Raw genomic sequence first — 26,227 nt, 5'->3', positions numbered from 1 at the left:
CTTTGCAGTTCCTGAATGATCTTCCCCAACTAAAAGATCAGTCCTTCAACCCGTTTTATTATTTTTATTTTTATTTTTTTTAAAGATTTTATTTATTTGACAGACAGAGATCACAAGTAGGCAGAGAGGCAGGTGGTGGGTGCGGGGGATGCAGGCTCCCTGCTGAGCAGAGAGCCCAATGCGGGGCTTGATCCCAGGACTCTGGGATCATGATCTGAGCAGAAGGCAGAGGCTTTAACACGTTGAGCCACCCAGGCGCCCCTTCAATCAGTTTTATACACCTAACCCTCCATTATCCAGATCAGCATCTGATTTTCAGGTTAAGCGTGGTAAGGCGGATCAAAAACAGCCATGGGAGTGGAGTGAGGTACACTGATCTGTCCTTTAAGCCAAGTATGGAAGAAGTATTCAAGTTACAGGTAAAGTGATGAATTTCAAGACTGAATCCATTTTCTAACTAAATGAAACAAGACTTTAACACAGGATCCAGATGTATCTTTTGTGGGCCAAGAGATACTCCTGAATGACTTGTAGCAACTGTTTGGTAGTAGAAGGCTTTAAGGAAAAAAAGCTCTTGGAGGCTTTTGATTCAACATTTCCTGTATCAGCACCAAGTACAAAACTGAATTTCTAAGATTCAGCACTCAGTGGAGAGGGCACATCCCTGGAGGTGGGCTGAAGCTGTGGAAATGTAGCCCAAGGTGTGAGCTTGCTAAGAACATACCTTGGGGGTACCAGAGGGCGCCATTCTTGTGGTGGTGCTGTGCCTGCCAGCAGGCAGCGATAGAAAAATCACCTGGGCAGGGAGCTGTTAGGGGCACACTGGAAGGAGGACTGGAAGTGTTTTGAGGGGAAAAGAAGTGTTCCACCACCACCCTCTAGTGACTGAGCTTTATACTCTGCTGAGAGCCCAGGTCTTTGTACAGAGTCTGGATCCATTACTGCAGAGAAGGCTGGATTTGGACATGAGAAGCAACAAGGTGGTAACTGATAGAACTTAATAGTTGTATTATTAAATTATTATTAAATATTAAATTTAATATTAAATTTTTATTAAATTTAATAATTTAGACTTAAAGCAAAAAGAACCTAATTAGGTTTTTTTTTTTTTTTTTTTAAAGATTTTTAAAAATTTACTTGACAGAGATCACAAGTAGGCAGAGAGAGATGGAGAAGCAGGTTCCCTGCTGAGCAGAGAGTCCGATGTGGGACTCGATCCCAGGACTGGGATCATGACCTGAGCTGAAGGCAGAGGCTTTAACCCACTGAGCCACCCAGGCGCCCCAGGTTTTTTTTTTTTTTTTTTTTTTAAAGATTGACAGGATACATGCACATGCATGGTTATAAAACGTCTTACATGATATACAAGAAACAGGGTAGTAGTTGATTTTAAGGAGGGGACCAGGACAGCTAGGGGATAGGAGAAGGGGGGGTTTGATTCTTTTCTCTTGCATATCTTTTGTACTATTTGAGTTCTCTACCATGTGCCTGTACTATTAAAAATGGTATGTCAGGGACACCTGGGTGGCTCAGTTGGTTAAGTGTCTGTTTTCAGCTTGGGTCATGATCCTGGCATCGTGGGATCGAGCCCCACATTGGGCTCCCGGCTCAGTGGGGGGCCTGCTTCTCCCTCTCCAGCTACCCCTGCTTGTGTTCCCTCACTTGCTGTCTGACAAATGATTTTTTTCAAAAGATTTTTATTTATTTGACAGAGATCACAAGTAGGCAGAGAGGCAGGCAGAGAGAGAGGAGGAAGCAGGCTCCCTGCTAAGAAGGGAGCCTGATGTGGGGCTTGATCCCAGAACCCTGGGATCACGACCGGAGCCAAAAGCAGAGGCTTCAACCTACTAAACCACCCAGGTGCCCCCTGACACATGATTTTTTTTAAAAATTAAGATTTTGGGGGCGCCTGGGTGGCTCAGTGGATTAAGCCGCTGCCTTCGGCTCAGGTCATGATCTCAGGGTCCTGGGATCGAGCCCCGCATCGGGCTCTCTGCTCCGCAGGGAGCCTGCTTCCTCCTCTCTCTCTGCCTGCCTCTCTACCTACTTGTGATCTCTCTCTCTGTCAAATAAATAAAAATCTTTAAAAAAAAAAAAAATTAAGATTTTGTTAAATTTTGGGTCACCTGGGTGGCTCAGTGGGTTAATAAGCCTCTGCCTTCCACTCAGGTCGTGATCTCAGGGTCCGAGGATCGGGCCCTGCATTGGGCTTTCTTTTTTTTTTTTTAATATTTTATTTATTTATTTGAGAGAGACAGTGAGAGAGAGCATGAGCGACGAGAAGGTCAGAGAGAGAAGCAGACTCCCTGTGGAGCTGGGAGCCCGATGCGGGACTCGATCCCGGGACTCTGGGATCATGACCTGAGCCGAAGGCAGTCGTCCAACCAACTGAGCCACCCAGGCGTCCCTGCATTGGGCTTTCTGCTTGGCTCTGCCTGGGTCTCTTCCTACTTGTGATCTCTCTCTCTCTGTCAAATAAATAAATAATTAGGGGCGCCTGGGTGGCTCAGTGGTTCAAGCCGCTGCCTTCGGCTCAGGTCATGATCTCGGGGTCCTGGGATCGAGTCCCGCATCGGGCTCTCTGCTCAGCAGGGAGCCTGCTTCCCTCTCTCTCTCTCTACCTGCCTCTCTATCTACTTGTGACCTCTCTCTGTCAAATAAATAAATAAAATCTTTTAAAAAAAAAAAAATAATTAAAAACAGATTTTATTAAATTTAAAAAATTTTTAATTTAAAAAATTTTTGAAGATTTTGTCAGAGAAAGAGCACAAGTAGGGGGAGAGGCAAGCATGGGGAGATGACCTGAGCCAAAGGCAGACGCTTAACCAATGGAGCCACCCAGGTGTCCTTAAAAATGGTATATATTTTTTTAAATCAAAGATTTTTCAAATTTTTCACAGAGAGAGACACAGCAAGAGAGGGAAGACACTAGCAGGGAGAAGCACGCTTCCTGACAAGCAGGGAGCCCAATGCGGGGCTCGAATCCAGGACCCTGGGATCATGACTTGAGCTGAAGGCACATACTCAACGACTGAGCCACCCAGGTATCCCGAAAAATGGTATTTTAAAAACGAAGAGAACGCCACATAAATGATCTCTTCAAAGCCAGCAAGGGCATCTGGTGTAAAGCAGGGGCCCTCAAAGTGTGGCCTGAAACTACATAGGCTTGGAACTAAGACTCTTTTTTACATTTTTAAAAGTTTAAAAAATATGTGACTAGCCTGCAAAGCTAAAATAATTCTCACCCTTTACAGACAATGGAATACTTCTGTGACAAAGTACTTTTAGACTGTAAGATTATGGTCCTGTTTTATTCTAGTATACAGGCCACCTAGGCCAACCCTCACCCTTTTGTTTCTAAACTTCTCCCTTTCAGATCACCTATTTAACCCTCTGCAACACCCTAAATCCTTCCACTCTACACCCATGAGAAATATCCCCTACCATCCTCAACCTCTTATCCAACAATACCTACATCTTCTTGTTCTAACTTCGTATTTTTCAGATTTTTACCAGGACTCACAGTAAGAAATTTCATGTAAACAACTGACACATTCAAAAAAACGTACACAGGGGCGCCTGGGTGGCTCAGTGGGTTGGGCCGCTGCCTTCGGCTCGGGTCGTGATCTCAGGGTCCTGGGATCGAGTCCCGCATCGGGCTCTCTGCTCGGCGGGGAGCCTGCTTCCCTCTCTCTCTCTCTGCCTGCCTCTCTGCCAACTTGTGATCTCTCTCTGCCAAATAAATAAATAAAATCTTAAAAAAAAAAAAAAAAAAAAAAAACGTACACAAATGAACTAAGATTCGCAAAAAAAACCTTCAAAGTTATATATGATTTTACTGATACACAAATATAACAAATTCAGAAATGCAAAATTCCTTGGAAGAGTTGTTTAAATGGTGCAATATTCAATTGTTCTTACATTCTCTCCCACAAGGCTTTTTGTCTTCTCCATTCCACCAAAACAGCTCCTACGAAGGTCACCAGTGATCTCTACATTGCTCAATTCAATGAGCACTTACTTCTCAAACCTCATCCTACTTTACTTGTTAACATCATCTAACCCAGCAGTAACTCTGATGTGGCCCATCACTCCCTCCTCAAATGCCTCATTTGCCTTCTAGGGCCTCTTCTGGGTTTGTTCTAACTCACTGAGAGTTCCCTCAGTCTCCTTTACTGCTTCTCATACCTGACGTCTAAACACTAGGGGTAGTCTGGAGTTCTCGGACATCTCTATGTAAATGCACTTGCTTGGATTTCTGGTCCTGTTGAACAGCTTGAAATTCCAAGCCTATGTGAACTTCTACATTTTCATTTCTAGCCCAGATCTCTCCTCTGAACTCCTGACTCACATCTAATTCCTCTTAATATGAGCTATGTCTAAACCCAACTCCTATCTTTCCTTTCCCTCAAGTACTCTTCATGCCAACTTCTCTATGTCAGTAAGTTCCACCTTTGTTCTACTTGCTAAGGCCCAAGTCATCTTTGATTTCTCTTTCATACTCCACATGCAATCAGTCTATAGGCAAAGGCTGAGCTCTACTTTAAAATTACACTCAGGTCCAACCACTACTAACCACTGGTCCTAACCACTCAGCAGCCTACTGCCTCCCTTGGGTCTTATGGTCTATTTTCAACACAAACACAACAGTCATAAGACACTTTCAATAAATCAGATAATGCTGGGGCGCCTGGGTGGCTCAGTGGTTTAAGCCGCTGCCTTCGGCTCGGGTCATGATCTCAGGGTCCTGGGATCGAGTCCCGCGTCCGGCTCTCTGCTCTGAAGGGAGCCTGCTTTCCTCTCACTCTCTCTGCCTGCCTATCTGCCTACTTGTGATCTCTCTCTGTCAAATAAATAAATAAAAATCTTAAAAAAAAAAATCAGATAATGCTATATCTTTGGTTCAAAACCTTTCAATGGATCCCAGATGAAAATAAATGCAGAAGACCTTACAGTGGCCTACATGTGACCTGACCCCTGGCTACCTCTTTTACCTCCATCTCTTTAATCTCTCCTCCTTGTTCCCTTCCATTCCAGCCACACTGGTTTCTTTGCCATTCCCTGAACATGCCAAATTCACTCTTAGGGCCTTTGCACTTGTCATTTCCTTTGCCCCGGAGGTTCTCTCTCTACTTCCGTGAATGGCTCTCATTTCCTTTGCATCTGTGCTCAGATGTCACCTCAGTTCCCTGACCATTCTTTTTAACTTTTATTTTTTAATTTTTATTTATTTTTAAAAGGTTTTATTTATTTATTTGACAGACAGAGATCACAAGTAGAGAGGCAGGTAGAGAGACAAGACAGGGGGGAAAGCAGGCTCCCCGCTGAGCAGGAGAGCCCGACGCAGGGCTCGATCCCAGGACCGTGAAACCATGACCTGAGCCAAAGGCAGAGGCTTAACCCACTGAGCCACTCAGGCACCCCTCTTTTTAACTTTTTTTTTTTTTTTTAAAGATTTTATCCATTTATTTGACAGACAGAGATCACAAGTAGGCAGAGAGGCAGGCAGAGAGAGAGAGGAGGAAGCAGGCTCCCCGCTGAACAGAGAGCCCGATGTGGGGCTCGATCCCAGAACCCTGGGATCATGACCTGAGCTGAAAGCAGAGACCCTAACCCACTGAGCCACCCAGGCGCCCCCCCTCTTTTTAACTTTTTAATAATCTCTACAACCAACATGGGGCTTGAACTTACAACCCCAAGAGCAAGAGTCACATGCTCTCCCAACCGAGTCAGCCAGGTGCCCCCTTGACCATTCTTTTTAAAAAAGCATCCACGGGACGCCTGGATGGCTCAGTGGGTTAAAGCCTCTAGCTTCGGTTCAGGTCGTGATCTCAGGGTCCTGGGATCGAGCCCCGCATCGGGCTCTCTGCTCAGTAGGGAGCCTGATTTCCCCTCCACCTCTGCCTGCCTGACTACTTGTGATCTCTGTCAAATAAATAAATAAATCTTAAAAAAAAAAAAGCATCCATACTCCAATTGCAACCCCTGTCCAATCCCTTCCCCTGCTTCATTTTTGTCTACAGCCTGTATTACCATCTGGTGCCTTTACACACTCCACAAATATGTACTGGGCTGCTACAAATACGTTACATACCTTTAGTTTGTCCAGGCGAAACTTCTGAAAGAAACAGAACTTTTTATATTAACCTCTTCTTCCATAGCTAAAAAGGCTAGGGAGCATCCCAGGCGCATGGATACCAATCATTAGAATCAAATGAAACAATAGGATTCTCTACCTCTCCTGAGAATTTGAATGGAGAGAGATACAGTCAAAGGGATAGCAGGTGGTAATGCAAGGCAGTGGTGAAAGCACAAAAGCACGGGCGGCCATGTGAGGCAGTGTTCATGAGGAAAATCTGAAGGAGGCCAGAAGACAGAGAGGCAGGCAGATAAGACAAAGTATGGAGAGGAGAATGACAGTATGACTTCCAAGAAGTGGAACAGAGCCATGGTCCCTGACTGGCTCGGTCCAGTGCCATGACACTCAGATTCACATAAGCTTTGTTTCCTAAACTTGAATTATCAACAACATGGCTTTACAACTGCTGTATGTTTACCCTACTGCCTTTTATCTAAGTAAGTATGAGAAGTTCTCTTCCTACATTTTTATACAGATTTACCTCACCATATATATTCTAAAGAAAATTACTCCTATAGTCAAGGTTAAAAAAATTTACCATTTATTTTTAAAGGCATTAATAAAAACCTTAACATACTTTATACTAAGAAAGATATAATATACAAATGGGCTGAGTTGAAATTTTCACAGATTGACTTTTCTTTACTACATGTAACTGAGTTTCTTTTAATTACTCACATTTCCACTGCTGAGTTATTCAAACTGATTATTCCCTTGAAACACACGGCTGGTTATTTAAGCATGAGTCACGTGCAACAAGGGGAAATGCAGGCGATTATGCCACCCAACCAACTGTTCATGAAGAAAAGATGAAATTTTGTTCATGTTGACCATGGCGCATCAAAATACCATTCTCCTCGGGAGAGAGCTGCACCTGTTTTTTGGGAAAAAAGATCGAGATATAAGTATGCAATTAAAAAACGAATTTTTTTATAAAATCAAAAGAAATGGGGCGCCTGGGTAGCTCAGTTGGTTAAGTGTCTGGTTTTGGCTTGGGTCATGATCATAGAGTCCTGGGATGGAGCCCTGTGTCAGGCTCCCTGCTTAGCGTGGAGTCTGCTTCTCCCTCTGCCTGCCACTCCCACTGCTTGTACTCTCTCGGTCAAATAAAATCCTTAAAAGAAAAAAAAAAAAAAAGAAAATGGAAAGCAATACACTCATCAAGGGAAATAAAACTAGAATATAATATGCTAATATACTTAATGCCACAATAAATTCAATCTTTATACAAATTGTGAAATTCACTGAGTAAATGTGCAAGACTATTTAAAAAATAGTATTTTTTTGTAAAGATTTTATTTATTTGACAGAGAGATCACAAGTAGGCAGAGAGAGGGAAAGCATGATCCCTACTGAGCACAGAGCCTGATGCAGGGTTCTATCCTAGGACCCTGATCATCATCAGGACCTGAGCTGAAGGCAGAGCCCTAACCCACTGAGCCACCCAAATGCCCCTAAAATTTTTTTTAATGAACATTGGTATTTGATCTGTTCTAACAGAATTAAAAACATTACAAAACAAAAAAAAACCGGAGTGCCTGGGCAGCTCAGTTAGTTAAGCAGGTGCCTTTGGTTCAAGTCAAGATCCTGGGGTCCTGGGATTGAGCCGTGTGTCGGGATCCCTGTTCAGCAAGGAGTCTGCTTGTCCCTCTCCCTCTGCCTCTCAACCCCTACCCACCAGCTTGTGCTCTCTTACTTTCCAATAAAAATCTTAAAGAAAGAAAAGAAAACCCCAACAGTGATTACAATACAAACAACATCACCCAACTGCAACAGGCAATTAAACCTAATTACCTAGAAATTAAAACATTATACATCTCTAGAGTTGAAAACAAAGTCTTAGAGTATCTAGAAAATGGTAAGAATTCTACATAACAGAATCTACAAAATACAACTAAAGCACTGTCCAGAGAAAAAGTCATTGTCCTAAGATCCATTTTGATAAACAGTGGATTAGAAGGAGTTTGTGAAACTTTTAAGGAAAGCAAAAAGAGGAAATTAATTCCTACTGTATCATCTGGGTCCACTGGGTCCTATTCTAGGTTTTGAGTTTCTTTTCTGAGCAGGTCTCTTAGTGCTTTGTAAGGACTCATGACTCACTACTTCCTAGAGGTCTGCCAAAGAACAGAAAAAATTTACTTAGAATAATAATGATAAAACTCCTATCTTGCAATGATGCTTTAATGCTATTGAATTTTTTTTATGAACGTAAAATAGAGAATTTTAGTGATTTTATTATCCCTTATCTTTGAATATTTTATTATTTTTCATCTCTATATTTTACTGTAACTCACTGTGGTGGCCAGCCTTCAGCACTGCCCCAGTGATAACTGCCTCCTGGTAGGCATGCCCTTGGTAGGCCCCTCCAGGTGACTGTTCATCCCACTCCTTTGACTTTAGTGGGTTGGACTTACTTTTAAAGAACAGAAAAAGGTGGGGGCAGTGTTTGATTCAGAAACTAAGTTATTAAAACGGGTATGGTCTTGCTCACTCTCTTTTGGATCACTCCCCCTGGGGAATAAAGCTGTCACATTGTGACTCTCAGGCTGTGTATGGAGAGCCCCAAGAAGCAAGGTCTTCAGGTCTCCAACAGAAAGTGAGCCTGGAAGCAGATCCTTCAGTCCCACTGAAAACCCGAGAGGACTGTATTCTCACGGGAACTACCCAGCTAATAAGCTGCTCCTGGATTCCTGACCAACAGAAACTAGAGATAATAAATGTGCTGTTTTGAAGTGCTAAATTTTGGCTAAGCAATTGATAATACACTCACCAATTATCTGCAACTATGCTTAAAAAAAAAAAAAGACTGAAATAATAACATGGAAGGACAGAATCACCTAAAATGATGATGAAATAAATCATCAACAATGAGATGATCACTATTACAGCATCCTTCAGTTTTCTTCTTCTCTTGCCCAAAGTACTGGATTTTCTTTCAAAAAGTTATTATTTTTTAAGATTTTAGATTTTATTTATTTGACAGAGCACAAGCAGGGAGAGTAGCAGGCAGAAGGAGAGGAAGAGAAAGGAGAAGAAGCAAGATTCCTCGCTGAGCAGAGAGTCCAGTGTGGGGCTCCATCCTAGGACCCTGGGATCATGACCTGAGCCAAAGGCAGTTGCCCAACCAACTGAGCCACCCAGGTACTCCAGAAAAAAATTCTGTATTACTTCTTAGTCTTTTCATTTTCTTATTTTTAAAGTAATCTCTACACCCATTGTGGGGCTCTAACTCATGACCCCGAGATTAAGAGTCACATGCTCTTCCGACTGAGTCAGCTGTCCTTGAGAAAATATTTGTGATCCCTACTGTAGGCTAACAATGTGGTGAACTTGTTCCTATAAGCCAAATCTCAGATGATGAGTCTTCAAATGGCATATGCTACTTAGGTGCATTTTCTCCAACTGAAGAATTGATATATTTCCGAGGACCTAAAAAGAAGTACAGCAGTGTCCTTCAAGTCCTCCAATAGGAAGGATTTCATCATAATATCTTGTGGCAAAAATGTGAACCATCCCACTTCGCTAAAAAACAAAGACAGTATTCATCTTTTTTCCCTGCCACCAGACAGTATTCAGCTTTTACGGCTTGTGCACCAAAATTCACCTGGTAGTAAAGTTTTCAGCAAAGACGAGATATATAGCTCTTAAACACATGAAAGGATGCTGGACTTTACAATAATAAAATAAAAAATTACAATGAGAAAACCATTTCCAACTATTAGACTGACAAGAATCTAAAGGTTTCATTGATTATTGAACAGATTGGGAGAAACAGGAACTCTCAATGTTGGTGAGAATGTTAAGACAGTCTCCACAAAGAGCAACATGGCAAGAAATTATTAAAATGATAGATGCATATTCTCTTCAACCTGGCAGTTCTAATTCTAGAATCAAAATCTAGATTAGAATTCTAGACTCTATTAAGGTAATCCTAAAAATGTATTCATAAATCTACAAAAAGAATTATGTAAGAGAGTACTGACTATAGCATTAAATAGCAAACAATTAGGAAAGCTTAAAAATCCATCCATATAGGGGCGCCTGGGTGGCTCAGTGGATTAAGCCGCTGCCTTCGGCTCAGGTCATGATCTCAGGGTCCTGGGATCAAGCCCCGCATTGGGCTCTCTGCTCCGCAGGGAGCCTGCTTCCTCCTCTCTCTCTGCCTGCCTCTCTGCCTACTTGTGATCTCTGCCTGTCAAATAAATAAATAAAATCTTTAAAAAAAAAAAAAAATCCATCCATATAAAAATAGCATCCATAATGCTATAGTACTGACTATAGTCAGTACTATAGTACTGACTATAGCATTAAATAGCAAACAATTAGGAAAGCTTAAAAATCCATCCATACTTAATTAAGTATGAGACACATCTCTACATAAAAATATCATGCAACTTTAAAAAACAAGGCAGTTTTATATACTGGTATGGAGTAGTGTCCAAAAAATGTTGAGGAAAAAGCACTTACCTATTAAGAGAACTCTGTGTGGATTTCCTTCAAAAATGGAAAATTTTAAAAGTTGAAAGGAGTAATATGATAGAAACATCTTACCAGATTTATTTCAATTATATATTATCTTTACTGTCAGTGAACATACACAGCACACACACACACGAACACAAAACATCAAAGGGTATGCTGTGAAGTCTCCCTCACATGCCTACCTTCTAGTCTCTCTCGAGATGACCTGAGTATCACCCTGAGGTGACCATCAATGCACAGACATGTCTGTAAGTGTGTATTTACATCAATGACAGGTACAATGCATTTCTGCATCTTTTTTCATTTAAATATATCTTCCTATCAGATTGTTCTAAGTAACAAGCAACAATGCAGTTTTTTGTTTTAGAGAGAGAGAAAGAGAGAGAGAGCTGAATGGGAGAAGAGCAGAAAGAGAGGGACAACCAGATTCCACGCTGAGCATGGAGCTTGTTCCCACGACCTCGGATCATGACCCGAGCCGAGATCAAGAGTTGGAGGCCTGAGATACCCAGGCGCTCCAAATGTAGTTGTTTAAAAAAAATAAAGAATTGGGGCACCTGGGTGGCTCAGTGGGTTAAAGCCTCTGCCTTTGGCTCAGGTCATGATCTCAGGGTCCGGGGATTGAGCCCCCCATAAAGCTCTCTGCTCCGCGGGGAGCCTGCTTCCCCCCCCTCTCTCTGCCTGCCTACCTGTGATCTCTGCCTGTCAAATAAAGAAATAAAATCTTAAAAAAAATAATTAAAAGAATAAACTGAATACAAGTATCCTCATGCTTTTCAAAAGTTTGCGTTAGGGGGCGCTTGGGTGGCTCAGTGGTTTAAGCCTCTGCCTTCGGCTCGGGTCATGATCTCAGGGTCCTGGGATCGAGCCCCGCATCGGGCTCTCTGCTCAGTGAGGAGCCTGTTTCTCCCTCTCTGCCTGCCTCTCTGCCTACTTGTGACCTCTCTGTCAAATAAATAAATTAAAAAAAAAAAAAAAAAGTTTGCGTTAGCCACTCTGCTTTGTACCAAGGACCTACACTAGCAGCACCTGTTTTTGCTAACCAAAAGAACTCTGAAGAGGATTTACATTTTTATGAAAATAAGGCAAAATCCAGAAATAATGTTCAGTGTGTGTTTTGCAAAGGCTGTTACAGAGGCACAGCCAGGCTCCTTCCCTGGCGTCTCAGCATCCTGCTGCCTTATTTCTCAACTGTGAGCATCTGTTTTTTATCTCGATTTATTTTGTGCATCTGCTAGCAAGTTGTGTACTAAGGTACCAGAAAATCCCAAGCAGTTACTTTCATTATCTGGGATGTTCAGAAATTTTCCATATAAATTAAAGGTAAATGGTACTTCTTGGGTTTATGCTATTTCAGATTATGAAAGGTTTCCCAGAAATATTCTACTTCCAGGTATTGGGGGAAACCTGTAATGTTAAAAAATAGATTCAAACTATTTTAGAACTTTTATAAATAACAATGGAAAAAAATAAATCTTGAACTGTAACAGAGCTACTCAGCAATTAGATAAGGGGGAAGAGTAAAGGAATTATTAACTAGTTTATTCTTTGGGGGAAGCAGTATGACAACATACCATGATCTTTACAGAACTACTTAGAATCTAAAGCTCATGGGGCGCCTGGGTGGCTCAGCTGGTTAAAGCCTCTGCCTTCAGCTCAGGTCATGATTCCAGGGTCCTGGGATCGAGCCCTGCATCGGGCTCTCTGCTTAACTGGGAGACTGCTTCCTCCTCTTTCTCTCTCTGCCTGCCTCTCTGCCTACTTGTAATCTCTATCTGTCAAATAAATAAATCTTAAAAAAAAAAAACTAAAGCTCAATATCTGAAATTAAACATCAATAACAGAAGTAATTCTATGGAACTATGTTAAACAAGAAAGCCCAAAACAGATGTCTTATTACCTGTAGAAACGTTGATCACTGGCCCCAAGTGTGACATATTACTTTTAGGTACTTGAGAGAAACAGATTATAATATCATTGTTTCATATATTTTGTTTTAACCATCACAATAGAGTTATCTTTTAAAAACATGGAATAGGGGGTGCCTGGATGGCTCAGTCGGTTAAAAACACGGAATAACTGAAAATTGTTACAGAATGGGAAAGGTGCTGCAAAGAACTGTGTCACTGAGTCAAGTCTCCAAGAAAAATATGATGAAATGTTTGTTTAAAAGTAGGGGGAACTGGGGCGCCTGGGTGGCTCAGTGCGTTAAAGCCTCTGCCTTCGGCTCAGGTCATGATCCCAGGGTCCTGGGATCGAGCCCCACATTGGGCTCTCTGCTCAGCAGGGAGCCTGCTTTCCTCCTCTCTCTCTGCCTACTTGTGATCTCTGTCAAATAAATAAATAAAATCCTCAAAAAAGAAAAAGAACAGGAGGAACTGGTGTGCCTGGCTGGCTTAGTCTGAAGACTGTGTGACTCTTGACCTCAGGGTCATTGAGTTTCAGCCCCACATTGGGTGTAGAGATAACTTAATAAAAATAACAGGAGGAAGAGGTAGTAGTATACTTGTTTTCCTTCCATAGATTATGAAAGTGGGCATTGGGCAACAGCACAGGGCAGAGATCCATGAAAAAGCAAACACTTAAGGTGAGTTTTCCACTCACCCCATTTTGGGAGGACACAATTTCCAAGGCAGAGCTTGAACATATTGTTCTTCATATGTGGAAAAAGAGAGAGTTTGGGCCTAGGAATAAGGGACCTAGAATCTAAAGAGGTAGGGTCTAGAAAGCAGGGATTTGAAAATAAGGAGCTCCAGAAATCTGTGTAAAAATTCTACTTAGGTACTTGCCCAAATCCTAAATTATGCAGATACCATGGAGCTTGGCAGCAGCTGCAGGGGGGCTGAGAGCTGGAGGGAGAGTTCTGAAGTCATACAGAGTGCCGTCACTTACTCTGTATCCAAGGAAAAGCCATTTCACCTCTGAGTCTTTTTCTTGTCTGTAAAATGGGGAATAATAATATCTAACTTGATCTATAAAGATCAAATGAAGTAAGCTAAGCCTAGTACACCCAGTAATCTTTCATGTGCAGTTTCTAGTTTCCTTTACAATAAAAACCAAACTAATAAATCTAAGGAGTCTACTGAAAACAAATTCCATAAAGTAAGATTTTACTTACTCTTAGCAAGAAGTCTTTATCTAAACACAAAGACTACAACGCTTCACATCTGTCTTTTGCCTGGAAACCAAGATCTGGTTTTATTTAGTGAAATACGGCTCTCTGCCATCCCTCTGGGCTGCCACAGTGGTGCCTGTGAATGCCCTGGCTGATGCTCTCAAGAGCATTAACAATGATGAGTTCTTATTAGGCCATGCTCCAGCGTCATCATTCAGTTTCTAACTGTGATGACGAAGCATGGTTACATTGGTGATAGAAATCACTGATGATCACAGAGCTGGGAAAATTGCTGTAAACCTCATGGGAAGGTTAAACACATGTGATCAGCCCCAGATTTGATGTACAACTGAAAGATCTAGAAGAATGGCAGAATAATGTTCCTGTCCCATCAGTTTGGTTTCATTGTCCTCAAACTCAGCTGGCATCATGGACTATCAAGAAGCAAGATGAAAACACACAGGAGGGAAAATCCTGGGATTCTTTTTCTAGGGATGTAATATATACACCCAAATAAAATCCCTCAATGGACATGAATGAATGAAGGAAGTGAAATATAAATTCCAAATTATGTGCCATTTTTAAATATAAAAGACCAATTTATGTGTCATAATAACTAGTAATGAAATGATTAGAACTTGAAAGCTCATAAATTACTTTCCTTAACCATATTACTTGTTATCTCCAAAATATGTTACACATAGTATCTTAGGACAACAGCTGAACTCATGCATAATCGTAACTAAAAACAATCCTGTGCAAAAAAGTACATATGATAGGATTCCCTCATATGAAGTTCTAAAATAGGTAATCTTTGGTCACAGAATTCAAAATGGTGACTCTTTATACTGAAGAAAATGTTCTATATCTTGATTAAGATGTAGTTAACAATGATATACCTTCTCAAAACATCAAACTCTCCATTTTATTTTAAAGATTTATTTCAGTGAGAGTGAGGGAAAGAGCAAGACAGATAGCAAGAGAGAGCCTGAGCAGGAGGAACAGCAAAGAGAAAGGGGGATAAGCACACTCCGGCTGAGCGGGGATTCTGACAAGGGGCTTGATCCAAGAACCTGAGCCAAAATCCAGAGTCAGATGCTCAACTGAGCCACCCAGGCACCCCCAAACTCTCCATTTTAAATCTGTGCATTTAACTGTATATAAATTATACCTCAAAAAAAGGTACTGTGAAAAAAAATTGTGGGCTATGTACAAATGTTGTTGAGCCCTTCCGAAAGGCCATGATTCATACATAAAAATGACCAAATGCCAAATGCTTAGCGAGAGAACTATGTAATGAATGTCTTCTACAAACTGCGGTACACAAAACACAGACTCTGTCTGCAGTGGCAGGAATTGCTTACTCAAGGTTCAGAATTTGATTTCTGAACTGAATTGTTTTCACACTCATCAAGAGCTTATAAACAACAGGTGCCTTAGAAGTTTTTTGTTTTGTTTTGTTTTTTTTTAAAGATTTTTTATTTATTTATTTGACAGATAGAGATCACAAGTAGGAAGAGAGGCAGGCAGAGAGAGAGAGAGAGGAGGAAGCAGGCTCCCTGCCAAGCAGAGAGCCCGATGCGGGGCTCCATCCCAGGATCCTGGGATCATGACCTGAGGGAAAGGCAGAGGCTTTAACCCACTGAGCCACCCAGGCGCCCCGCCTTATAAGTTTTTAACTGTTAAAAACCATTAACCCCATAGTTTATTTACATTAATGGCAACCATGCAGAAAAGCTATGTTTACTAAACGTGACTGAGGTATAGTGATCTCTGGCCAATCCTTTAATGAAGGCACTCTTACAGTATGCCACCTCACCTGTCTCTCTTCTGAGTGGAGCTACGACTGTGGCTCCAGAAACAAACGCTGGAATATTCCAACTAGGATTCCTCACGACCGCAAGGCCAATTCTTTTTTTTTTTTTAATATTTTATTTATTTGATAGAGATATCACAAGTAGGCAGAGAGGTAGGCAGAGAGAGAGAGGGAAGAAGCAGGCTCCTTGCTGAGCAGAGAGCCCAATGCGGGGCTCGATCCCAGGACCCTGAGATCATGACCCGAGCCGAAGGCAGAGGCTTTAACCTACTGAGCCACCCAGGCGCCCCCGCAAGGCCAATTCTTAAAACGAAAGCCAGAAAACTAGCTTTGTTTTAACTTTATTACGGGATTACTCTAGACAGTGTGATGACTTTGCTGTTTTCTGTCTGTACTCAAGGGGGAAGCTGCTTCATTATTCAGTATTTAATTTAAGATCAGTAGTGCCTGGGGCCCATGGGTGGCTCAGGTCATGATCCCAGGATCCTGGGATCAAGCCCTGCATCAGGCTCTCTCTGCCTGCCTCTCTGCCTACTTGTGATCTCTGTCTGTCAAATAAATAAATAAAATCTTAAAAAAAAAAAAAAGATAAATAGTGCCTAAAAATGACCCTTGGTCAAAAGCCATTACAATTACCTCAAGCTTCGAAACCATTCAAATAACAGAAGTTGTTATAAAGAAAAGTCTTCATGGGGCGCCTGGGTGGCTCAGTGGGTTAAGCCGCTGCCTTCGGCTCAGGTCATGATCTCAGGGTCCTGGGATCGAGTCCCACATCGGGCTCTCTGCTCAGCAGGGAGCCTGCTTCCCTCTCTCTCTCTCTCTCTGCCTGCCTCTCTATCTGCTTGTGATCTCTGTCAAATAAATAAATAAAATATAAAAAAAAAAAAAAAAAAGAAAAGTCTTCTTTAAAATTAGTGAAAAATAGGGTCCCTGGGTGGCTCAGCTGATTAAGTGTCTGACTTCAGCTCACGTTGTGATCTCAGGGTCCTGGAATTGAGCCTCCTGCATCAGGCTCCCTCCTCAGCAGGGAATCTGCTTGTCCCTCCCCCTCTCCTCCTTTTCCCTCCTGCTGCTTGTGCATGCTTTCTCTCTGAAATAAAATATTAAAAAAGAAAAACCACCAAAGCCCAAAACTAGTGAAAAAGAGAACTGATGGGTAACCTTTCATGATGGATTAAAGAAATATTTGATCTGAAAACAACTCCAAAATTTCTTTTCCATTTACCATTTGATAGCCTATGCTCTAAAGCCCACCCTAGACTTCAAAATATTGCCGACATGATCAAAACTGAGATGTAGTACCATGCTTCTAATGACAGAGAAAAGACACATATATAAACAATAAAGAATGGGGAAAATGATGTAACAGAAATAGCACATTCAAAGGGGAGAAATTACCATAGATGGGGGTGGACAAGAAGGCCGGGTGGCATTAGAAACAGTGAAATGACAGATCTACCTTAGGTCTTGAAACACCTTGACCTAATGCTTTGGGCTTTGTACATTCTCTGCCTGGAACATTTTAGCTCATTTCACGCTCTCATTTTTCTATTTACCTTTTTAGACTTGGCTGAATAGCCTAGCTAAAGAACTTCAACTGAATGAAAATGACTTTAAAGATTTTTTATTTTTATTTATTTATTTGACAGCGAGAGACAGAGAGATCACAAGTAGGCAGAGAGGCAGGCAGAGAGAGAGAGAGAGGGAAGCAGGCTCCCTGCCGAGCAGAGAGCCTGATGTGGGACTCGATCCCAGGACCCCGAGATCATGACCTGAGCCGAAGGCAGCGGCTTAACCCACTGAGCCACCCAGGCGCCCTGAAAATGACTTTAATCAAAGAATGAAATACAGGTAACTACACTTAAAAAAAAAAATTTTTTTTTATATTTTTAAGTAATTTCTATACCCAATAAAGGGCTTGAACTCACAACTCCAAGATCAAGAGTCGCATGCTCTGACGGAGCCAGCCAGGTGCACCTGGGTAATTATACTTCTAAATGTGATGATTTATGTAATTTAAAAAATACTCCTCCCAGGAGTGCAACACTCATTTTGAAATTGACAAGAAAAAACATTTTTCCAAAATCTGCTTCTCAAGGCAACATGGAAATATCAAGAACCACAATGTCCACAATCTTCTATAACAGTCACAATAGAAATCTACCTGGAGGCTATGAAAAAGCAGAATCAAATTACCACATATAAGATACCCAGAATAACGTTATCCAGAATGCCAAAAGCTAACAAACTAAATGAACAGTGGCTTCACAGGCAGGCAAACAATCTGACAAAAACAATATATAATAAACATTAAAATGGGATGTTAAATACGGATACACATGTGTGCACAAAGTGCTATGATGGCATCTCTATCCAATGTAGATGAATATGGACTGAAAGTATAAAACAGTATGTGAAAAAGGAACACAATGATAGACACACAGTTTTTACCAATTTACAAATACTGAACATTTTTCTTATGTACTTTTTAAACACATAGAAAAAAGATAGTACAATGAGCATTCATGTGCACACCACTTGGATTCAGTAGCCACATATGTATGCTTCATGCACATACACGTACCTTTTGCTACATAATTTAAAAAGATACTCGATATTTTAACTCTTCACATACAAATACCTTGAGTGTGCAAATTTAAAGACATTCTTCCATATACTACAACACCCTCACTGTAGCTCATAAAATTAGCAATAATTATCTAATTTCATTTAAAATCCACTCCATATTCAAATTTCTTCAACCCTAAAGACTTTTGCAGATGGCCCTTCAAACCAGATTCCAACAAAGGCCACAGTGCATTTGACTGTTATGTCTTATAAGTCACTTTTAATCTAGAACACTTACTCCATGCCTTTTTTTTCCTCTGACTTTTCAAAGAAAAGCCAGTTATGTTCTATAACATTTCACATTCTAGACCCACACGATCCCTTCTTTTGTGGCATTATTTAACTTGCTGCTTTATCCCCAGCTGTTTCCAGTGAGTGGAAAAGTAGATCTTATAGGCCTGATTAAATTCCAATTAAACTCTTTTGACCAAAACACTTCATAGGTGATTCAGTCTGTTTCACACTGCATCACAAATAAAAAACCAAGTCTGGCTGTCCACCCACACTGGTGCAGTATCATCGCTAAGTCTAAGGATCTCTTTACTGTAAAGATGTTTTTCTTTCCGCACCACTAACCAAGTATTTGCTGAGATGATACTTTGACATCACAAGAGAATGTACATCAATCTTTGATCAAATTGTTTTGACATCAAAATGTATTTAATACTAGTGTATACAGAAAACCCTAAAGACTATACCAAAAACTTTCAGAACTGATAAATGAATTCAGTAAAGTCACAGGATACAAAACCAGTGTAGAGCAATCTGTTGCATTTCTATACACTACTAATGAGCTAGTAGACAAAGAAAATAAGAAAACAGTTCCATTTATAATTGTACCAAACCAATAAAACATTTAAGAATAAAATTAACCAAGGAGATTAAAGACCTGTACACTGAAAACTCTCTAACACTGATGAAAGTAACTGAAGATCACAAATGGAAAGATATTCCATGTTCATAGAGCAAGAATATTATTAAATGTCCATACTACCCAAAGCAATCTATAAATTTAATGCAATCTCTATTACAATACACAGCATCTTCCACAGAACTAGAACAAATAATCCTAAAATTTGTATGGAACAAAAAAAGACCCTGAATATTGTCAAAGCAATCTTAAGAAAGACAAACTGAACTGGAGGTATCACAATCTCATATTTCAAGAAAGGCTACAAAGCTGTACTGATCAAAACAGTATGGTACTGGCATACACATGAAAAACACATGGATCAATGGAACAGAATTCAGAACCCAGGAAAAAAAACCCATGCTTCTATCGTAGTTATTCTTCAACAAAGGAGGCAAGAACATACAATGGCAAAAAGCCAATCTCTTCAACAAATGGTGTCAGGAAAATTGGGACAGCTACATACAAAAAATGAAACTGGACCACTTCTTGTACTATACATAAAAATAAACTCAAAATCCATTAAATACCTTAATGTAGGATCTAAAACCATCAAATTCCTAAAAGAAAACACAGGCAGTAATCACTCTGACATTAACTGTAGAAATTTTTTCTAGATGTCTCCTTTGGTAAGGCAAATAAAAACAAAATAAATTAACAAAAACAAAAAACAAAAACAAATTATTGGGATTACACCAAAATAAAAAGATTTCGCACAGTGAAAGAAACCCAACAAAACAAAAAGGAAACCTATCAAATGGGATAAGATATTTGTAAATGATATATTCAACTAAGGGCTTAATATCCAAAATATATAAAGAATGTATGCAACTCAACATTGAAAAAAGCCAAACGACCCAGATGAAAAATGAGAAGATAACATGAATAGATATTTTTCCAAAGACATACAGATGGCCAACAGACACATGAAAAGATGCTCAATATCACTACTTATTAGGGAAATGCATTTCAAAATGAGAATGAGATATACCTCATACCAGTCAGAATGGCTAAAATCAACAACACAAGAAACAACAGGTGTTGGTAAAGATGTGGAGAAAAAGGAACCCTGAGGTACTGTTGGTGGGAATGCAAACTGGTGCAGCCACTGTGGAAAACAGTAGGGAAATCCCTCAAAAAATTAAAAAGAGGCCATTGGGTCATTCCACCACTGGCTCTTCACCCAAGGAAAACAAAAACACTAATTCGAAAAGCTATATGCATCCCTATGTTTACTGCAGCACTACTTAAAATACTGAAGATATGGTAGCAACCCAACTATTCATTGACAGAGAAACACATAAAGATGTGTTGTGCACGTGCACACATACACACACACATGATGGGCTATTACTCAGCCATAACTGAGAATGAAACTTTGCTGTTCAAGACATTGATGGCTGTAGACAGTATAATGAGAGTAAACAAAATAAGTCAGTCAGAGAAAGCCAAATACTATACGATTTCACTTATATGTGGAACTTAAGAAACAAAACCAAAGAGCAAAGAAACAAAAAAGAGAGTCTTTTTAAAAAATATTTATTTTAGAGACTGAGAGAGGCGAGTACACGAGCAGGAGGGGCAGAGAGAGAGTGAGTCAAGCAGACTCTGAACTGAGCACAGAGCCTGACACAGGGCTCGAACTCATGACCTGAGCCAAAACCAAGAGTTGAATGTTTAACCAACTGCTACAACTAGGTGCCCCAAAACGGACTCTTAACTAATTTTTTTTTTTTTAAGATTTTATTTATTTGACAGACAGAAATCATAAGTAGGCAGGGAGACAGAGAGAGAGGAGGAAGCAGGCTCTTCATGGAGCAGAGAGCCCGATGTGGGGCTCGATCCCAGAACCCTGGGATCATGACCCGAGCCGAAAGCAGAGGCTTTAACACACTAAGCCACCCAGGCACCCCCCCAAAACGGACTCTTAAACAGAGAGCAAACTTGTGGTTGACAAAGGGGAGGCTGGTGAGCACACGGGTGAAGTGGGTGAAAGGGATTAGGAGGACACATGTGATGAACACTGAATCACTAGTGTGTATAATTGTTGAATCATTGTGTTGTATACTTGAAACTAATATAACACTACATTAATTGTACTTGAATTAAAAATAAAAATGTATTTAAAAGTTTTCTTTTTTTTTATTTTTTGTTTTATTTATTTTGTTTTATTTATTTTTTTAAATATTTTATTTATTTGACAGAGATCACAACTAGGCAGAGAGGCAGGCAGAGAGAGAGGAGGAAGCAGGCTCCCTGCGGAGCAGAGAGCCCGATGCGGGGCTCGATCCCAGGACCCTGAGATCATGACCTGAGCCGATGGCAGAGGCTTAACCCACTGAGCCACCCAGGCACCCTCTTTTCTTTTTTTAAAGATTTTATTTATTTATTTGACAGAGACAGAAACAGCAAGAGAGGGAACACAGCCAGGGGAGAGGGAGAAGCAGGCCAAGAAGCCTGAGGTGGGGCTTGATCCTATGACCCTGGGATCATGACCTGAGTTGAAGGCAGAAGCTTAATGACTGAGCCACCCAGGTGTCCCTTAATAGTTTTCTATTAACTTTTCTATTTTTTAACATTTCATTAAAAAAATTTTTTTTCAAAAAAAGAATTTTATAAGAGAAAGAGAGAAAGAGAGAGCATGCATGCATGCAAGCACAAGCAGGAGGAGTGGCTGAGGGAAAAGGAGAAGCAGGTTCCCCACTGAGCAGGGAGCCTGACATGGGCCTTGATCCCAGGACCGCAGGATCATGACCTGAGCCCAAGGCAGATGGTTAACCAACTGAGCCACGGAGGCACCCTACCGTTTCAATTTTTTAAACATATGTTGTGAAATTTATACAAAAGGTTCACTTTTATAATAATGGTACACTTACTCCTTAATTGAAATGTGAGCACCTTCCTTCTTTTTGGTTTTGTTTGAAACCCTGTAAGGAAACATAAAGGAATTTAAAGGAATAGCATACACATTTCCATTTTGTTCATGTAACACAGTTTACTAGTTCTACTTAACAAAGTATCATCAGAAAATAAGTTCACGGCCTTTAATATGCTTTAAAAGTGATCCCAGGGTAAACAACTATTAGGCTGTAATTAAGAAATTTTCTTTCACGAAGTCCAGTGATGTTCCTGAGCCAACTTATACCTTAATTCTGTCAAGTAAAATACACACTGTGTCACTCTCATTTATTAAAACAAAACCATTAGAGACTATGTACTAAAGAACATTTTAGAAGTTAAAAAAACAGGACCAGTACTCAAATATTTATTTGTTTTTCCTGGTCAGACCTAACCCAAGTGCCCTATTCCTCTCTTCTGGTTTCCACGTGTCCATCTTTCCCTACACATATATCAACTTTCCACTTTACTACTAATCTATACTTCAGAGACCACAAGATATATTAAAAGTGATTTACTCTTAGGAAGTACCAAAGTTATAGCCTATTTCATGTTATTTCAAAAACACTACTCTTAAGTCATCTGCATTATGCTTGGCTTTCTAGATGTCCAGAGGCTAAGAGGTGGACCCAAATCCTGTCTGGCTGTCCTAATACAAACAGGTTGCTAATGGAAAAGTTGTCAGGCATGTTTCTGTGAAGCAATGGTTAAGAAATGCTAGCTGAAGGGTGCCTGGCCTCAGCTCATTCGGCTGAGTGTCATGTTCTGCTCTGGTCATGTTCTTAATTTCAGCTCTGGTCATGTTCTCAGGGTTGCGAGAGTGAGCTCTGCATAGGGCTCTGGGCTCAGAAGCCTGCTTAAGATTCTCTCTCCCTCTCCCTCTGCCCCTCCCCCCACTAATACATAAATAAATCTTTAAAAAAAAAAAAAAAAAGAAAAGCTAGCTGAGAGTTGTGCCTCACGATCCCAGGGAAGCAGCTGTTTCTCCCCATGCCTTAATAGAACACCTTTTGTACCAAAGCAAAACAAAAAACAAAAAACAAAACCAAGTTAGCTGTAGACAGTGGTGGTTAAAACATATTTAAGCTGTTAGAAAACTTAATAATGAGTAGTGGCTTCTTTTTAATGGTAACAATTTCAAAGAGAAAAAATGCAATATCTAGGAAACTGCGATTTCTTTACACTTCTGAATGTAAATGTTTTACATTTTAAAGTATGCAGGTATACGAGTAACAGCCCTTAAAGATCTTTTCTTAGGAACAAGTTAGTCATAGGTTGATCATGAATTTGTGGCAAACATTCTGGACCAGGCTGCATTTCCAAGAACCATTGTTTGAACTCAGGAAAGAAACGGAAACATCTGCAATTTAATGGTCAGCATCATAGTTCTAAGTCCAGTGAAAATCTGCTAGGTTTTAATAAGAGTATGATCTAGTACTTCAAATAGGAGTACTTATAAATATAATTTTACCAAGTCTAATTTTCATCCATGCCATCCTTCAAATTAAATATATTCAAAATGTTGGGGTGCCTGAGTAACTCGGTTAAGCATCTGATTCCTTTTTTAAAATTTTTTTTTTTAAAGATTTTATTTATTTATTTGACAGACAGAGATCACAAGTAGGCAGAGAGGCAGGCAGAGAGAGAGGAGGAAGCAGGCTCCCTGCTGAGCAGAGAGCCCGATGCGGGGCTCGATCCCAGGACCCTGGGATCATGATCTGAGCCGAAGGCAGAGGCCTTAACCCACTGAGCCACCCAGGCGCCCCAAGCATCTGATTCTTGATTTTGGCTCAGGTCACGATCTCAGGGTGGTGACACTGAACCTGCATCAGTTTTATTCCAATCATAAAAGTGTGTTTTTCTTCTTCTATACATTAATTAACCAGAAATTCAAGTACCTACAATATCACATCGTAAACTCAGCATGGCGTTAACAGCTTCCTTTTAAGAAACTTAAAAATTACAGTGACTTGAGACAGAGGTTCTGCTTCCATCACAGCAAAGCTATTGCTGTGGAGACAATGACACCGGTAATATGTTCTGCTAGGCTCATGGAGTAGAGTGAAAGTTACAAGACTTTTCAATATTAGAAAAAATCAAGGAATAAAAATTTTAGATCGTTTGCCAAAATAGCAATCAGTGTACTTCCTACAGTTTGATTTTTAGGGGGTATAGCTCAGGGGTAGAGCGAATGACTGCAGTTTGATTTCTAAGGTCCTAAGGTCAAGAAAGTGGATCCAAAAGGTTGCAGGTAGAGATTTTGTGAAGTATGTCCACATTTAAGGGAAGATCAAAGAAACCCAACTGAAAGAACTGACACTGACAAATGTGGGCTGAACAAAGTTCTTTCTAAAAGTGCTATTTTGGGGTGACTGGGTGGTTCAGTTGTTGGGCATCTGCCTTCGGCTCAGGTCATGATCCCAGGGTCCTGGGATCAAGCCTCGAATAGGGCTCCCTGCTTGATGGGAAGCCTGCTTCTCCCTCTCCCACTCCCCCTGCTTCTGTTCCCTCTCTCATTGTCTCTCTCTGTGTCAAATAAATAAGAAAAAAAAAAAAGTGCTATTTTGAAGATTATGATTCTGACTTTGGAGGAACTACAGTGATTGGCAGTGGAAGGAAATCACATGTAAAATTCCTTAAATAAAACTTTATTGATTTTTAAATTTAAAAAAATTAAAAAATTTCTTGATAAATCCCAATACTACATGCCTGCAACAAACTGATATATCAAATGATAAGTACGGAGCTTCAGTCCCTAACGTCCAGCCTGGATTATCACCTCAGACCTTCCTCTATGCACAAAAAGAACAACACTTTTTGTCTTTCTTTTTCAAGATACTATTCATTTTATCTCCTACAATGCATTTTTTAAAAAAGATTATTTATTGACAGAGATCACAAGTAGGCAGAGAGGTAGGCAGAGAGAGAGAAAGGGGGAAGCAGGTTCCCTGCTGAGAAGAGATTCCCAATGTGGGGCTCGATCCCAGGACCCTGAGATCATGACCTTAGCCAAAGGTAGAGGCTTTAACCCACTGAGCCACCCAGACGCCCCTCCTACAATGCATTTTTATTTCAGATTGAAAGAGAAAGATTAGGGGCGCCTGGGTGGCTCAGTGTAAAGCCTCTGCTTTCAGCTCAGGTCATGGTCTCAGGGCCCTGGGATCGAGCCCCACATCAGGCTATCTGCTTGGTGGGTAGCCTGCCTCCCCCTCTCCCTCTGCCTGCCTCTCTGCCTACTTGTGATCTCTCTCCCTCTGTGAAATAAATAAATAATCTTAAAAAAAAAAAAGAGAGAAAGGCTAATAAGACTAGAAAATAATTTGGAAAGGGCATCATTAAATTAGAAAACATATTATCAACATTATCTAATAACATGAAAAAATTTTAAATGCACTACAGTTATACTTAGGGATAATACAAGAATAATGTAAGCTTTAAACAAATAATTGTTTGTTTTTTAACTTTAAGGTGATTTTCAATCCTTAGGATCTACCAAACATAACAAAATACTTTTTTAGTCACAAAACGAAGTCACATAACCACAAAGTGGTTGTCAGGAAAGATGCTAAGTGATCACTTACCATATAGTAACCAGTATGATAGCCACTCATGTACCAAGAGATTAACATACTTCCCAAAGCATCAGCATCATCAAAAGAATCTGGACATATGGGAGGTGGTGGGGGAATTATCTGGAAATAGAGAAAAGACATACTTTAAAGTCAATAAACAAAGACTGAAGTCTGGATATCCATTTTACATAAAGAAAGCTGGATATTTGTTGTATCTTCCCCTATATTTTATGCCATTTCCTATTTAAAACTTAAAAAAAAAAAAAAAGACATTTTGAGAAAGCCAACGAGTAAAAACAAAAGACCAACAAAATCAAAATAAGTAAGAATCAAAAGATGATACATCATATAAAATGTCAATTATTTTGTTTTGACTTTTGAACTATTATTCCATTCCATTAATTATCTATGGGTAAAAGACCAAGTATATTATACTTTTTTTTTTTTTTTTTTAAAGATTTTATTTATTCAGAGAGAGAGAGAATGTGAGCACATGTGCTGGTGGGTAGGGGCAGAGGGAGAGAAACAATCTCAAGCAGATTCTATGCTGAACATGGAGCCCGATGTGGGGTTCAGTCCCATGACCCTGAGATCATAGACCTGAGCAAAATCAAGAGTCAGATGCCGAACCGACTGAGCCACCCAGACATCGCATGTATACATACTT

General features: G+C 40.3%; 1 protein-coding gene across 2 annotated transcripts in view; it reads right to left on the bottom strand.

Moving 5' to 3' along the window:
- Window positions 1–6,657: 6,657 nt before the first annotated feature.
- Window positions 6,658–26,227, bottom strand: part of LOC123938973 (survival motor neuron protein) — a 32,905-nt gene continuing 13,335 nt past the window's right edge. Inside the window, exons 7-10 of one of the 2 annotated variants that reach the window (XM_046000788.1) lie at window positions 25,570–25,680; window positions 21,967–22,017; window positions 10,607–10,633; window positions 6,658–7,013 (exon numbers count right to left, since the gene is read on the bottom strand). In XM_046000788.1, coding sequence (XP_045856744.1) covers window positions 21,970–22,017; window positions 25,570–25,680 — 159 coding nt within the window. In that variant the 3' untranslated portion in view covers window positions 6,658–7,013; window positions 10,607–10,633; window positions 21,967–21,969. The remainder of the gene's footprint in view (window positions 7,014–10,606; window positions 10,634–21,966; window positions 22,018–25,569; window positions 25,681–26,227) is intronic. The other variant, XM_046000787.1, reaches the window with a different exon arrangement.

The sequence above is a fragment of the Meles meles genome, chromosome 3, assembly GCF_922984935.1.
Source record: "Meles meles chromosome 3, mMelMel3.1 paternal haplotype, whole genome shotgun sequence".
In the NCBI taxonomy this organism is placed as follows: Eukaryota; Metazoa; Chordata; class Mammalia; order Carnivora; family Mustelidae; genus Meles; species Meles meles.
The sequence above is the reverse complement of the archived record's forward strand: the minus strand, read 5'-3'. Positions and strand labels throughout refer to the sequence as shown.